The following is a 15,000-nucleotide window of genomic DNA, read 5'->3' as shown; positions in this document are numbered from 1 at the left end:
CGATGTAAAGACTAAAAGCAGTGGAGACGTCGGTAAATCAAAGCCTCGCAGATCTTCTTAGGAACATTAACTGTGAGAGAAAAGCCTCCTCATCCCTTTGTTCAGACGAGGTCATGGAGACGGGAGGGAGACTGACACGTTTGTCCTTGAAGCGTCTGACTTCTTCTTTCGTGGTAGTCCTCCTCGCCACTTCCTGTCCCCGGCTTTGTTCCAGGAAGGAAGCGTTATGTAGCAGGTATCCATGTGGCATGTGTGATACATGACTCGGCCTTCTCCGTTGCCGGCGGTTACACAGAGAATCAACTTCCATCTCTGCATTTCAGCTTCCTTCAGCCCTTTGTTTTGGTTCCACGGCCGGTTGAGTCCCACGGCTCTCACCGCCCCCACGTACACGGTGCTCACTAACGACTAACAACAAAGTGGAGCATTTAGCAGCGAAATAGTTTTAAGCCCTCGTGTTGATATGTAAATATGAAATACTGTTGGTGATAATATACCGATGTTGTGTTTACAAGCGCCGTACTACAGTCGGAGTTTCCTGTGTTGATCAGGTGGACGGTGATATTCCCACACGGGTGAAGAGAAACGCCCACGAGTTGATCCTGGACTTCATCAGATCCAGACCTCCACTTAAACCAGTAAGTGGCCTTTTAATTATACATTTTACCATCAAAACTAGAACCGCGTGTTTAAATATCGGCACTTCTTCTCCGTACACGTGTATAAACTTCTTGTCTGTGTGTTGGATTCCTCTAAGTTGTAATTGTCGGGTCCTCGTTAGGTGTCCGAGCGCAGCCTCCCCCCCCCTCCTCCACAGCAGCCCTGCCTCCATGAGCAGGTCCTGGCTCAGATCAAGCAGGAGAGGAAGCTCCGGCCCGTGGTCCTGCCCAGCTGCAGACGTAAGGGGATATATCTATATGTATAGATATAAATATATATATATAATTATTATCTATGTTATGCAGCAGTAATATCGACCTGAGGGGATATATCTATATATATATATATATATATATATAATATATATATATATATATATATATAATTATTATCTGTTATGCAGCAGTAATATCGACCTCAGCAGAGAATGAGCCCTCCCTCCGTATGTGTTGTAATCAGAGCTTCTCTCTTCTTTGTTTTGCGTACTCATGCACTCACATGCTCTCACATGCACTCACATGCACTCTCATGCACTCACATGCACTCTCATGCACTCTCATGCACTCTCATGCCAGCCGGCCGTGCAGATCTTAGTCTTTGCGTTGGCTGGAGGTTGCCGCCTGGCTGCAACATTTTCACCCTTCATTTTTGTACATTTTAAAGCTAAATGAGTCGTTGCCCTTTGAGAGCTAAATTAAGAGACGAGATCTACAAGTTCGTGCACAGTTCACTAAAATGTGTTCAGGTGAGAAACGGACAAAGTTAGATATTTGATCAGCGCTGCCAGGTTTGGCGTCTGATAGTGAACAGCTTCACGTCGGAGACTCCTCGGCTCTGATGGGCATCATCAATCCAATAACTCTCAATAAGAGGAGATAAATCCTGAATGTTTCCTCCCCCAGCGTTCGGCTCGCTGCCCTGCTTGGCTCAGACGTGTCCTTGTAACGTGAAATCCACCTCATGCATCGACTTGTCCGTGTCGGAGCCGCGCCCGCCGCGCCCTCGAGTCCTGCTGAGGGCCCCGACGCTGGCCGAGATGGAGGAGATGAACATATCTGAGGTGTGTGTGTGTGGGTGTGTGTGGGTGTGCGCATGTGTGTGTGTGTGTGTTAGTGTAGGATGAGATGCCAGCCATTGTACCAGGTTTTTGTGCGTAGTGGCAACAGGACAGGTTATCTAGAGCCCAGATGCAGTGAATAATACATTTGATCTCTGAATGATAATGTTTCAACTGATTTTACTAAGTGTGTGTGTGTGTGTGTGTGTGTGTGTGTGGTGTGTGTGTGTGTGTGTGTGTGCCCCCCCCCCCCCCCCCCCCCCAGGAGGAGGAGTCCCCAGACAGCGGCGAGCTGAGGAGGGCAGAGAGCTCCCCCACACCTCTGAAGAGAGACCGCTCCTTCTCGGAGCACGACCTGGCGCTGCTCCGAGCCGAGACGCCTCCCCCGCTGTGTGAGTCGGCCCAGCTGGGGGTGAGGCTGAGGGGGGAGAGGCCCCGGTCCAGGACCCTGAGTGGAGCCGGGCCGCCTCCTCACCACAGAGGTCAGTGTGGAGACGTAGGCCTATACTATATGTGTACTGTACAACCATGGAATCTCAATATCTCAGTATGCTTCACACTTCCAGGAGATGTTTGACTCGGTGTGAAATGTTCAGCTTCCTGAGAGAAATATTCCTCTTTCCTTCCAGGAGTTGTGAGTAAAAGTACATCATGAATGACCACAAGGGGGCAGTATTGCTGCTGAAACGTTGCTACCAGATGTCATGGAGCTCTCACACATGAAGACAGAAACTATAAAAATAATAATGATGATGATGATGATAACTTAAATGTGATTTAAATTAATTGTTATTTCATGACATGTACAAAAGTAAACAAAGATGAAGAATCAACACAATGTGATGTATCTCCTGGAACACCATCATGTCTGCCATGAAGCTGAGGGATTTTAATCAAATCTAAAGATAAAGTCAGACTGAAGGAGGCTAATGGCTTTGAAATGTGCTTCATATCCAGAGACCTGAACCTGAACCCTTTCTGAGTCTGGAAGGAGGTCCACTCCTCACCGTGGGCCTCGTGGGCAGCTGGTCCCAGTACTGTGGACTGGAGCTGTTTACCCAGCTTCCTCTCAGCCTGTTTACTTTCCATTAGAGTCGCATCGACACCGTCCACCTACAGGGTCCAAGCCCCCCCCCCCCGGAGACCAGACCTCTCACTGCCATCTGACGTTCACATGTAGCAGCACGGCTCCAATCACTGGGATCAGATTAATAACACATGAGAGAGCCTTTAGTTTCCTGCTAAAAGGAGACTTTGGTGAATCTCCCATGCAATCTACCAAATATTCAACCATGACATGGAAAATGAAACCTCTGACTCTCCAGCAACACGTCACATGACACAATACCAACACTGGACCAATGTCAAAACCCATCAGTGACGTCCATGTTTAAAAAAGCTCATCATTTCTCTGGTCTCCTTCACTCACAGCCTCCTACCCGGCTCACAGCTGGGTGGCGTCCTCTCCGGCCCGCCTGTCTCTGAGCTCAGTGGACGAGGGCTCAGAACCGCAGTCTGGATCCACAGCTGGAGACCAGCACCAGTGGATGGTGAGTTGGTCCTGGTCCTGGTCTCGGTGGTCCCACTGGTTTACATGATAAAGACTCTAGAGGTGTTTAGTGTAAATACGTCACCGTGTTAGATGGAGACTCTAGAGGTGTTTAGTGTAAATATGTCACCGTGTTAGATGGAGACTCTAGAGGTGTTTAGTGTAAATACGTCACCGTGTTAGATAGAGACTCTAGAGGTGTTTAGTGTAAATATGTCACCGTGTTAGATGGAGACTCTAGAGGTGTTTAGTGTAAATACGTCACCGTGTTAGATGGAGACTCTAGAGGTGTTTAGTGTAAATACGTCACCGTGTTAGATAGAGACTAGAGGTGTTTAGTGTAAATATGTCACCGTGTTAGATGGAGACTCTAGAGGTGTTTAGTGTAAATACGTCACCGTGTTAGATGGAGACTAGAGGTGTTTAGTGTAAATACGTCACCGTGTTAGATGGAGACTCTAGAGGTGTTTAGTGTAAATACGTCACCGTGTTAGATGGAGACTCTAGAGGTGTTTAGTGTAAATACGTCACCGTGTTAGATGGAGACTCTAGAGGTGTTTAGTGTAAATACGTCACCGTGTTAGATAGAGACTCTAGAGGTGTTTAGTGTAAATACGTCACCGTGTTAGATGGAGACTCTAGAGGTGTTTAGAGTAAATACGTCACCGTGTTAGATGGAGACTCTAGAGGTGTTTAGTGTAAATACGTCACCGTGTTAGATGGAGACTCTAGAGGTGTTTAGTGTAAATACGTCACCGTGTTAGATGGAGACTCTAGAGGTGTTTAGTGTAAATATGTCACCGTGTTAGATGGAGACTAGAGGTGTTTAGTGTAAATACGTCACGGTGTTAGATGGAGACTCTAGAGGTGTTTAGTGTAAATAAGTCACCGTGTTAGATGGAGACTCTAGAGGTGTTTAGTGTAAATACGTCACCGTGTTAGATGGAGACTCTAGAGGTGTTTAGTGTAAATACGTCACCGTGTTAGATGGAGACTCTAGAGGTGTTTAGTGTAAATATGTCACCGTGTTAGATAGAGACTAGAGGTGTTTAGTGTAAATACGTCACCGTGTTAGATAGAGACTAGAGGTGTTTAGTGTAAATACGTCACCGTGTTAGATGGAGACTCTAGAGGTGTTTAGTGTAAATACGTCACCGTGTTAGATGGAGACTCTAGAGGTGTTTAGTGTAAATATGTCACCGTGTTAGATGGAGACTAGAGGTGTTTAGTGTAAATACGTCACCGTGTTAGATGGAGACTCTAGAGGTGTTTAGTGTAAATATGTCACCGTGTTAGATGGAGACTCTAGAGGTGTTTAGTGTAAATACGTCACCGTGTTAGATGGAGACTCTAGAGGTGTTTAGTGTAAATACGTCACCGTGTTAGATGGAGACTCTAGAGGTGTTTAGTGTAAATATGTCACCGTGTTAGATAGAGACTAGAGGTGTTTAGTGTAAATACGTCACCGTGTTAGATAGAGACTAGAGGTGTTTAGTGTAAATACGTCACCGTGTTAGATGGAGACTCTAGAGGTGTTTAGTGTAAATACGTCACCGTGTTAGATGGAGACTCTAGAGGTGTTTAGTGTAAATATGTCACCGTGTTAGATAGAGACTCTAGAGGTGTTTAGTGTAAATATGTCACCGTGTTAGATAGAGACTCTAGAGGTGTTTAGTGTAAATATGTCACCGTGTTAGATAGAGACTCTAGAGGTGTTTAGTGTAAATACGTCACCGTGTTAGATAGAGACTCTAGAGGTGTTTAGTGTAAATATGTCACCGTGTTAGATAGAGACTCTAGAGGTGTTTAGTGTGAATACGTCACCGTGTTAGATAGAGACTAGAGGTGTTTAGTGTAAATACGTCACCGTGTTAGATAGAGACTCTAGAGGTGTTTAGTGTAAATATGTCACCGTGTTAGATAGAGACTCTAGAGGTGTTTAGTGTAAATATGTCACCGTGTTAGATAGAGACTCTAGAGGTGTTTAGTGTAAATACGTCACCGTGTTAGATAGAGACTAGAGGTGTTTAGTGTAAATACGTCACCGTGTTAGATGGAGACTCTAGAGGTGTTTAGTGTAAATATGTCACCGTGTTAGATAGAGACTCTAGAGGTGTTTAGTGTAAATACGTCACCGTGTTAGATGGAGACTCTAGAGGTGTTTAGTGTAAATACGTCACCGTGTTAGATGGAGACTCTAGAGGTGTTTAGTGTAAATACGTCACCGTGTTAGATGGAGACTCTAGAGGTGTTTAGTGTAAATACGTCACCGTGTTAGATGGAGACTCTAGAGGTGTTTAGTGTAAATACGTCACCGTGTTAGATGGAGACTCTAGAGGTGTTTAGTGTAAATACGTCACCGTGTTAGATAGAGACTCTAGAGGTGTTTAGTGTAAATACGTCACCGTAGAAGTAAACTATAATGGCGGCCGTCTGGTTTCAGGAGGAGTTCAGTCATCCCGTGGAGAGTCTCGCCCTGACGGTTGATGAGGTCATCAACGTGCGCAGAGTGCTGGTCAAAGCGGAGATGGAGAAGTTCCTTCAGAGCAAAGAGCTCTACAACAACCTGAAGAGAGGCAAAGTAACGGAGCCCCTCCCTCCCTGTTGATCATACGCTGCTGTTGTGTTGCCAGTAAATAGCCTGTTGAACTGTTCTCAGGTCTGCTGCTGCTGCAGAGTGAAGTTCCCTCTCTTCTCGTGGCCGTCCACCTGCTTACTGTGTAAAAGGTACCACACATGTCCACGCTAGCTTTGACCTAAGCTTCGAGGTAACCCACACCACCGTTCCTCTTTAAATTCTTCAGTCAGCTGATCATCAATAATCTGATCAAAGGAATTCATTGGATGTTGACAGTGTTATTGCTGCTCGCTGTATTGAACTCAAACACCCCTTTAAGTACACTGACCTATGACTCTAATGATATATAAGTGGTAAAATCTGCACCCCTCCCCCTACACAATGCATATTTATACAATTTGAATGATACTTTTTATGAATGAATCATTGTCATTGATCGACAGCCTCGTTCAGCCTCACAGACTCATGTATGTTTGTAGAGATTAATTCTAGTCTCTCTTCCAGATCCGTCTGCAGCTCCTGCAGTGCAAAGGTAACTTACACCTTCAGATATATTATCTGTGTTTGGTGATTGAGTGTTAGCGTAGCCTAGCACCATCAACCAGACTCCATTCAGAAAACCAGCATTTTAACCAGAGACTGTCTGTGGTCCAAACAACAAGGTCTCTGCTGTATTTATGTCTAGATGACCTTATTTGGAGTGTTGATGGAGCAGCTACAATGTTAGCGTAGCCTAGCACCATCAACCAGACTCCATTCAGAAAACCAGCGTTTTAACAGTAGTTATCTTGTGGTCTTGCAGACAGACCTAACAAAGCATGACTCAGCACTTTATTCTGGTTCCTCCAGCTGTATTTTAGCCTCTAAGTGTCATGTCTCCTCACGATGCCGTTCTTCTTCATCTCGTTGTTGTCTTGTCCTCCAGATGAAGATCCCCTCCAAGAAGATGGCCCACATTCCCGTGTACACAGTCGGCTTCCACAGCACCCCGAAGAGCCACGGACACAAGAGCCAAGTCTATAAGTGAGTGTTCAGCAGCAGAGCCTGTTGGTGGTTCATAATGTAGACCAGATCTGAAACGGACAAAATGGAATCAGTAAAAATCTACTTTGAGTACTAAATGAATGCTAATTGTGTGCATTAGAAACCTTGGCTTTGAGAATGTAAAACAAATCTGAGGGGTTTACGGGTCAAATTGTCAGGTTTCTTGATCCCATTTATGGTCCTCAGAGGATGAACCCTTGATGAACCCTAGATTCCAACCTTTCTGACATCCTAGTGGACAAACACACATTACATTGTTACACCTTTTGAGATCCATTCCCTCCCGCCAACATACCAGCAACATTTCCTTGGACTTCATTTGTTCCTTTTTTGTGTTTTCAAATGAAAATAAGGAAGTCACATGACCACCAGACGGACCGGACTTGACTCTGAGGTCATGACCCTCAGACCTGGTTCCCCCTTCCAGTCCCTCCTGACGCGTCTTCAGTCCAAGGACAAATGAAGAGCTCAGGTTAAGAATGCAGGTTGGATCTATTTAAGTCCACCCCTCCCCCTCTGGACTCCGTGATTAGCCAATCACAGCTCCCCCCCCACCGGCCCCGTCCCTTTGTTACATCATCGCCTCTCGTGAGACGTCTAAGCGGCCATTATGTAATAATTAGCCGGCTGTCATGGATCCCTGTTGTGTCCAGGTGAAGTGATGGGCAGGAAGACAGATGGGCGAGCGAGCTAGACAGAGAGCTGGAGAGAGAGAGAGTCTGCCGACACGGTGACGATCAGCTGATCTCCCACCTGCAATAACCGCCAATGTTCGGTTATTTTAATCAGACCATGACCTTAATCTGCTCGTTAGTTTCCACGGCGATGAACAGTCACTCATCATGTTTCTATTAAATAACGAGCTTCGTTTTCATTCCAGCTGATTAACATTAACATCTGTCTGTTTCCTTTTAAAACCACTGGAGGAAATTTGCTCTTAAACTGCTTCCTGCATGTTTCCTCTGTTCTACATTCTTTGTTGTTTTTGTTCCCTGAAAGGTCAAAGTGCAGCTTTTTCACATGTTAGGTTTAATCAACGTGGAATTAATGATGTCATACTCTGGCCCATAATGCTTTGCAGGTCTCTGCGCAGCTTGTCCCGCCGCTCCGTGGAGGAGGAGTTCCCTCACCTGTACGCTCACGGCTGCACGCTACGCGACATCTGCGCCGACTGCACCAAGTTCGTCGCCGACGTCATTTCCTCCAGCCGCCGGAGTGTGGACCTCCTCAACAACACGCCCAAGAGGGAGGCCGCCGCCGCCACCAGCAACGCCACCGCCCACGCCAATGTCAACGCCAATGCCACCACCAACGCCACCGCCCATCGGAGACCGCAGCTGCAGCGCCAGTCTCACCTGGAGACTCAGCCCCTCCCCTCGCCGTCACCTTCACCACGGCTCCACGCCAAAACCATCAACTAGTGACGCAGACAGACGGTCCAAAGAAACAGTAGTTCTTTAAATGTTGCCGATCGCACCAACGTGTTCTTTAACGTTATTCTACCATATATAAATAAAAAAACCCTCTTCTGGGACTTCTAGAACCCGTTTAAGTACAAAGATAGCGCCTCTAGACCACCTCACCCGTTATCTCACCCGTTATCTCCCGTATCTCTCCCGTTATCTCACCCGTTATCTCCCGTATCTCTCCCATTATCTCACCCGTTATCTCCCGTATCTCACCCGTTATCTCACCCGTTATCTCCCGTATCTCACCCGTTATCTCTCCCGTTATCTCACCCGTTATCTCCCGTATCTCACCCGTTATCTCTCCCGTTATCTCACCCGTTATCTCCCGTATCTCACCCGTATCTCTCCCGTTATCTCACCCGTTATCTCCCGTATCTCACCCGTTATCTCTCCCGTTATCTCACCCGTTATCTCCCGTATCTCACCCGTTATCTCACCCGTTATCTCCCGTATCTCTCCCGTTATCTCTCCCGTTATCTCCCATATCCCACCCCTTGTCTCCCATATCTCACCCGTTATCTCCCATATCCCACCCGTTATCTCCCATATCCCACCTGTTATCTCCCATATCTCACCCGTTATCTCCCATATCTCACCTGTTATCTCCCATATCTCACCCCTTGTCTCCCATATCTCACCCGTTATCTCCCATATCCCACCCCTTGTCTCCCGTATCTCACCCCTTGTCTCCCATATCTCACCCGTTATCTCCCATATCCCACCCGTTATCTCCCATATCCCACCTGTTATCTCCCATATCTCACCCGTATCTCTCCCGTTATCTCTCCCGTTATCTCCCATATCCCACCCCTTGTCTCCCATATCTCACCCGTTATCTCCCATATCCCACCCGTTATCTCCCGTATCTCACCCCTTGTCTCCCATATCTCACCCGTTATCTCCCATATCCCACCCCTTGTCTCCCATATCTCACCCGTTATCTCCCATATCTCACCCGTTATCTCCCATATCTCACCCGTTATCTCCCGTATCTCACCCGTTATCTCCCGTATCCCACCCCTTGTCTCCCATATCTCACCTGTTATCTCCCATATCTCACCCGTTATCTCCCGTATCTCACCCCTTGTCTCCCATATCTCACCTGTTATCTCCCATATCTCACCCCTTGTCTCCCATATCTCACCCGTTATCTCCCATATCCCACCCCTTGTCTCCCATATCTCACCCGTTATCTCCCATATCCCACCCGTTATCTCCCGTATCTCACCCCTTGTCTCCCATATCTCACCCGTTATCTCCCATATCCCACCCCTTGTCTCCCATATCTCACCCGTTATCTCCCATATCTCACCCGTTATCTCCCATATCTCACCCGTTATCTCCCGTATCTCACCCGTTATCTCCCATATCCCACCCCTTGTCTCCCATATCTCACCCGTTATCTCCCATATCCCACCCCTTGTCTCCCATATCTCACCCGTTATCTCCCATATCTCACCCGTTATCTCCCGTATCTCACCCCTTGTCTCCCATATCCCACCCCTTGTCTCCCATATCTCACCCGTTATCTCCCATATCCCACCCCTTGTCTCCCATATCTCACCCGTTATCTCCCATATCCCACCCGTTATCTCCCGTATCTCACCCCTTGTCTCCCATATCTCACCCGTTATCTCCCATATCCCACCCCTTGTCTCCCATATCTCACCCGTTATCTCCCATATCTCACCCGTTATCTCCCATATCTCACCCGTTATCTCCCGTATCTCACCCGTTATCTCCCATATCCCACCCCTTGTCTCCCATATCTCGCCCGTTATCTCCCATATCCCACCCCTTGTCTCCCATATCTCACCCGTTATCTCCCATATCTCACCCGTTATCTCCCGTATCTCACCCCTTGTCTCCCATATCCCACCCCTTGTCTCCCATATCTCACCCGTTATCTCCCATATCCCACCCCTTGTCTCCCATATCTCACCCGTTATCTCCCGTATCTCACCCGTTATCTCCCGTATCCCCCCCCTTGTCTCCCATATCTCACCTGTTATCTCCCATATCTCACCCGTTATCTCCCGTATCCCACCCCTTGTCTCCCATATCTCACCTGTTATCTCCCATATCTCACCTGTTATCTCCCATATCTCACCCGTTATCTCCCGTATCTCACCCGTTATCTCCCATATCTCTCCCGTTATCTCCCATATCCCACCCCTTGTCTCCCGTATCTCACCCCTTATCTCCCATATCTCTCCCGTTATCTCCCATATCTCACCCGTTATCTCCCATATCTCACCCGTTATCTCCCATATCTCACCCGTTATCTCCCGTATCTCACCCGTTATCTCCCGTATCCCACCCCTTGTCTCCCATATCTCACCTGTTATCTCCCATATCTCACCCGTTATCTCCCGTATCTCACCCGTTATCTCCCATATCTCTCCCGTTATCTCCCATATCCCACCCCTTGTCTCCCGTATCTCACCCCTTATCTCCCATATCTCTCCCGTTATCTCCCATATCTCACCCGTTATCTCCCATATCTCACCCGTTATCTCCCGTATCTCACCCCCTGTCTCCCATATCTCACCCGTTATCTCACGTATCTCACCCGTTATCTCCCATATCTCACCCATTATCTCCCATATCTCACCCGTTATCTCCCATATCTCACCTGTTACCTCCCGTATCTCACCCAGGAGGTGATGGTGTGGGAGAGAGGAGGTGAGGAGTTGTCATGTGACCCGTGGCGTTCCCTGTGGTCGCCGTGTTTTTGTCCTGAATTTAACACAGAACACAGAATTGTAAAAAGAGAAGCTTGAAAGTTTATTTTCAGCGTCCAGAAAGGGAACGAGGGAACACTCGACGCGGCGACACTGAATGTATCGGGGTGAAGCTGCACCTTTTTACCCGACGCAGCAGCAGCATGATGATGATGATGATGATGATGATGATGATGATGACCCCCCCCCCCCACCCCCCCACGGACGCTTGCAATCTGCTCTGCTTTTCTAAACACTCAGTAAACCTCAACTGCAATAAAATCTAATGACAAACACGAGCATCTGTTTATCTGTTCGCCTTCTCATGGCTACGAAAACTCTGACCTCATGACACGTGAAATGATGAAGTGATGACGTCATTGACGGACATGGACTTCGATTTCGGGTTTCTGGAGGGACACATCAAGGGCCCAGTCTGCTCTGATTGGCCCTCTCTGTTGTGATTGGTTAATCAGAAATGCCCCGCCCCCTCAGAGGAAGAGCTCCTCTAAAGTCACCAACTTCTTTTGCATGTCTGAGGCATTAAAATGTCTAGAATATGAAACCAAAGTTGACGGGCAGCAGCGTCCATTAACAGAGAAGTAGCTCAGTAGCCCCGCCCCCTCATGAATAAATAATCAGCAGCTCTGCTGACTATTGGCTGTCTGTCTGAGTTCACTCTGCAGCCTCGTGAAGATACCATGAATGAAATAGAAGGAAACAGGAAATTAAGTGATTATACTATCAGAATAAAAGCGTAATGTTTTGACGTGTACTTTTAGAATAACACCTCAGGTAAAAAACATGTTTTCATGCTCTGGTCACGTCTGAGATGTTGGACTATTTTCCTTCGATGACAGGTCTTCAGACTAGTGGAACAGTAAAAACATCTAAAATACACATTTTGGGTATTTGTTTTATTTCAATGTGTCTACTTTGTCTGTAGATTTTCACCTATATTCAACAAAACACATATTTTATTTGATAATCGTCTGAAATTAACCGGGGAAAGTTATATGCTAATAACTATTTGTGTTCAAAAATACTGGTGAAAGTGGAAGTACTGATTCTACATCTTTACTAAAAGTAAAAGTAAAAGTGAACAAGTACTGAAATCTACTCAAAGTAGAAAGTAAAAGTACCCCTATGAAGGACATTCTACTGACTGTTTATTTACTGAATATTGCTTCTAATTAATAATTAGAAGCAAATTCTACTGATATTTGCAAACATTTTCACTCGTATTGAACGCAGTCATGTATTTTACTTTGAAGGTCTGGGCGGATATGGTGTTGTCCAATGGCCGCCAGCTTCCCGGTGGAAGTGGAGCAGCTTTAGAGCTTGAACTCGACAACAAGCCGTCTCCGGCTGAGCCCTCGCAGCCAGTTGTGCTCTTTTCTCTCTCTCGCCCCTCGCCCTCGTTTCGCGGGAGTCCTCCGGGGTTTCCTGTCCCGCCGGTCCCGGTCCCGGCTCGGTGGGTGTGTCGCCGCTGGGTCCCCCCCCCCCCCCGGAGCCTCGTCGCTGCTCGCGCGCGCACTCTGAAGACGAGTAAAAGTTGTGCGATGAGTTCAGTGTGAACGCGGCCCGCCTCGGAGCCGGAATGGCAGTCTGGACCAGAGCGGACAAAAACGGCCAACTGGACCTCCTGCTCCGCGACCGCTGGATCCGAGTGGCCGCCGAACTCACCCGGGAGACGCTGACTCTAACCGCCGAGGCGGAGGCGGCCGGACCGGGCGGGGGGAACCACTGGGACTACAGCAACTCCCCCGCGGGCCTGCGAAATGGCATGTCGAACGGAAACGAGCCCGGATCGAGTCCGGGGAATCCGGGCCGCGGTCCGCCCTCGGGCCAAGAGCAAGTTCAGAACCAGAACCACGGGGGCAGGGGGCGCAGCGGCAGCCCGGGCCGCGGGGGTGTCAGTCGGGGTCAATACGACGCCAACTTCGGTGTAAACAGCCCCGGGAAGTACCCGAATAACGGCACGAACTCTGACTTTGGAAGCCCCGGATCCAGCTACGGCAGTCCCGGGTCCAGCTTCGGGTCGAGGCAAGGCGACGCCCCCGCCGGTCTGGACGGACCCTCGGAGGCTGTTCGGAAAGTCCGAGTTGTCAAACAGGAGTCTGGCGGGCTCGGGATCAGCATCAAGGGGGGGCGTGAGAACCGGATGCCCATCCTCATCTCCAAGATCTTCCCGGGGCTCGCCGCCGACCAGAGCCGCGCTCTCCGGGTGGGCGACGCGATCCTGTCGGTGAACGGGAACGACCTTCGGGAGGCAACGCACGACCTGGCGGTCCAGGCGCTGAAGAAGGCGGGGAAGGAAGTCACGCTGGAGGGTAAGTGGGCCAACGCGAGAGCGGGGACTTGTAAAGGCCGAGATTAGACTCCTGTGGTCGGGCTGCACACCTGACCCCGGCGGACTAATCCCGAACTACTGCTCGCTGCAACTATACAGCTGTGTGTGTGTGTATATATATATATATATATATATATATATATATATATATATATATATATATATATATATACACACACACATATATACAATCAGATAGACTGAATCTTTAAATGAGGGGTCGACAGATGTTTTTTTCAGGGCCTATACTGAAAAAAAGTGTCAAAAGGCAGAACTAATGAACAAACAAACAAATAAAGAATTCCCTGAACTTTTATTAAGGTAAAATAAAGATCAAGGAGTAGTGACTGCTGCTGCATCAGAGTCAAAGAAGTAGCACATTTTAAAAGTACTTCATCAGCAAATTGGCTTAAAAAAACGACTGATAACCATAAAAATGCTGAATATTAGCACCGATAATCAGTCGACCCCTACTTTAAGTAGCCCCAAAATGTAACGCGTGTTTGTGTGTGTGTGTGTGTGTGTGTGTGTATAATATACATAAAAAAACTCAAAAGTCAGCTGTATGTGTGATAGCTGAAGGTGTAACTTTGACTAAACTCTTCTATCATGTGATTCTAACTGCAGACATGTAAACAAACAGAGTAAGAGTTAATCAATGACCGGAGGAGCAGCGGCGCTTTAACAATATCAACAGGACAGAAAGGCTTTGATTAGTGTAAACAGGGAAGTGATCAGTTGTCCTCTGTGTATCTGATTGGCTGCACGTCACTAAAGATGAACCCAATCAGAGGAAACCATGGAAATGGTGCAGGGATCTCAGCATGTTGCACAGAGAGGATTTTATATATTTATTCATGAGAAACTATAAAGTGTATTATAGTCCAAGACAACAGCATGGAAAATGGGCGGTGCAGATGCCGTATGTGGAGAGACGAGGTTGAGCGGATCTCCATGGAGATGAGTTCACGTCGAAGCGGTCGACCTTTAGAAAAGTGGAAAAAGAGTGAATGGGGGCTCAGAGCTCTTTGGGGATGGGAAACTTTCAGGCCAGGGAAGCTAAATGCTGTGTTTAATGGTTCGGAATGAACGCCCGATGAATACTGACGAGCAGGAAGTGTAGGAACTAATCAATGTGTGACACATTTCTACTCTAAAGCCAACAGTAAACCAAAAAAACGTCCTCCGGTCTGGAAGCCATCTCTGCAGAAAAGTAGCTTCCACATCGGTTCAACCACAAATCATCCGTTCAGCTGGTTGATGGAGATCTGTAGATAGATGGTTAACCAGGGAACCACCATATCATATTACCATATCACCACCATTAGCACCACCATATCACCACCATATCACCACCATATACCACACTATCACCACTGTATCATATTACCATATCACCACCATTAGCACCACCATTAGCACCACCATATACCACACTATCACCACTGTATCATATTACCATATCACCACCATATCACCACCATATACCACACTATCACCACTGTATCATATTACCATATCACCACCATATCACCAACATATCACCAACATATACCACACTATCACC

General features: G+C 47.4%; 2 protein-coding genes across 3 annotated transcripts in view; both read left to right on the top strand.

Annotated features, from left to right (window-relative positions):
* Positions 1-8,468, top strand: part of spire2 (spire-type actin nucleation factor 2) — a 13,868-nt gene extending 5,400 nt beyond the window's left edge. The window contains exons 6-15 of the mRNA XM_084017082.1: positions 552-638; positions 782-899; positions 1,563-1,720; positions 1,983-2,199; positions 3,149-3,267; positions 5,710-5,847; positions 5,926-5,993; positions 6,349-6,376; positions 6,770-6,867; positions 7,970-8,468. Of these exons, the coding sequence (XP_083873208.1) occupies positions 552-638; positions 782-899; positions 1,563-1,720; positions 1,983-2,199; positions 3,149-3,267; positions 5,710-5,847; positions 5,926-5,993; positions 6,349-6,376; positions 6,770-6,867; positions 7,970-8,309 (1,371 nt within the window). The 3' untranslated portion in view covers positions 8,310-8,468. The remainder of the gene's footprint in view (positions 1-551; positions 639-781; positions 900-1,562; positions 1,721-1,982; positions 2,200-3,148; positions 3,268-5,709; positions 5,848-5,925; positions 5,994-6,348; positions 6,377-6,769; positions 6,868-7,969) is intronic.
* Positions 8,469-12,404: 3,936 nt separating this feature from the next.
* The window catches only part of sntb2 (syntrophin, beta 2), a 15,597-nt gene continuing 13,001 nt past the window's right edge, over positions 12,405-15,000 (top strand). For both annotated transcript variants that reach the window (XM_084018364.1, XM_084018363.1), the window contains exon 1: positions 12,405-13,413. In XM_084018364.1, coding sequence (XP_083874490.1) covers positions 12,681-13,413 — 733 coding nt within the window. In that variant the 5' untranslated portion in view covers positions 12,405-12,680. The remainder of the gene's footprint in view (positions 13,414-15,000) is intronic.

This window comes from Eutrigla gurnardus (genome assembly GCF_963514095.1).
Source record: "Eutrigla gurnardus genome assembly, chromosome: 9".
Lineage (NCBI taxonomy): Eukaryota > Metazoa > Chordata > Actinopteri > Perciformes > Triglidae > Eutrigla > Eutrigla gurnardus.
This window is presented reverse-complemented; position numbering and strand designations above follow the sequence as displayed.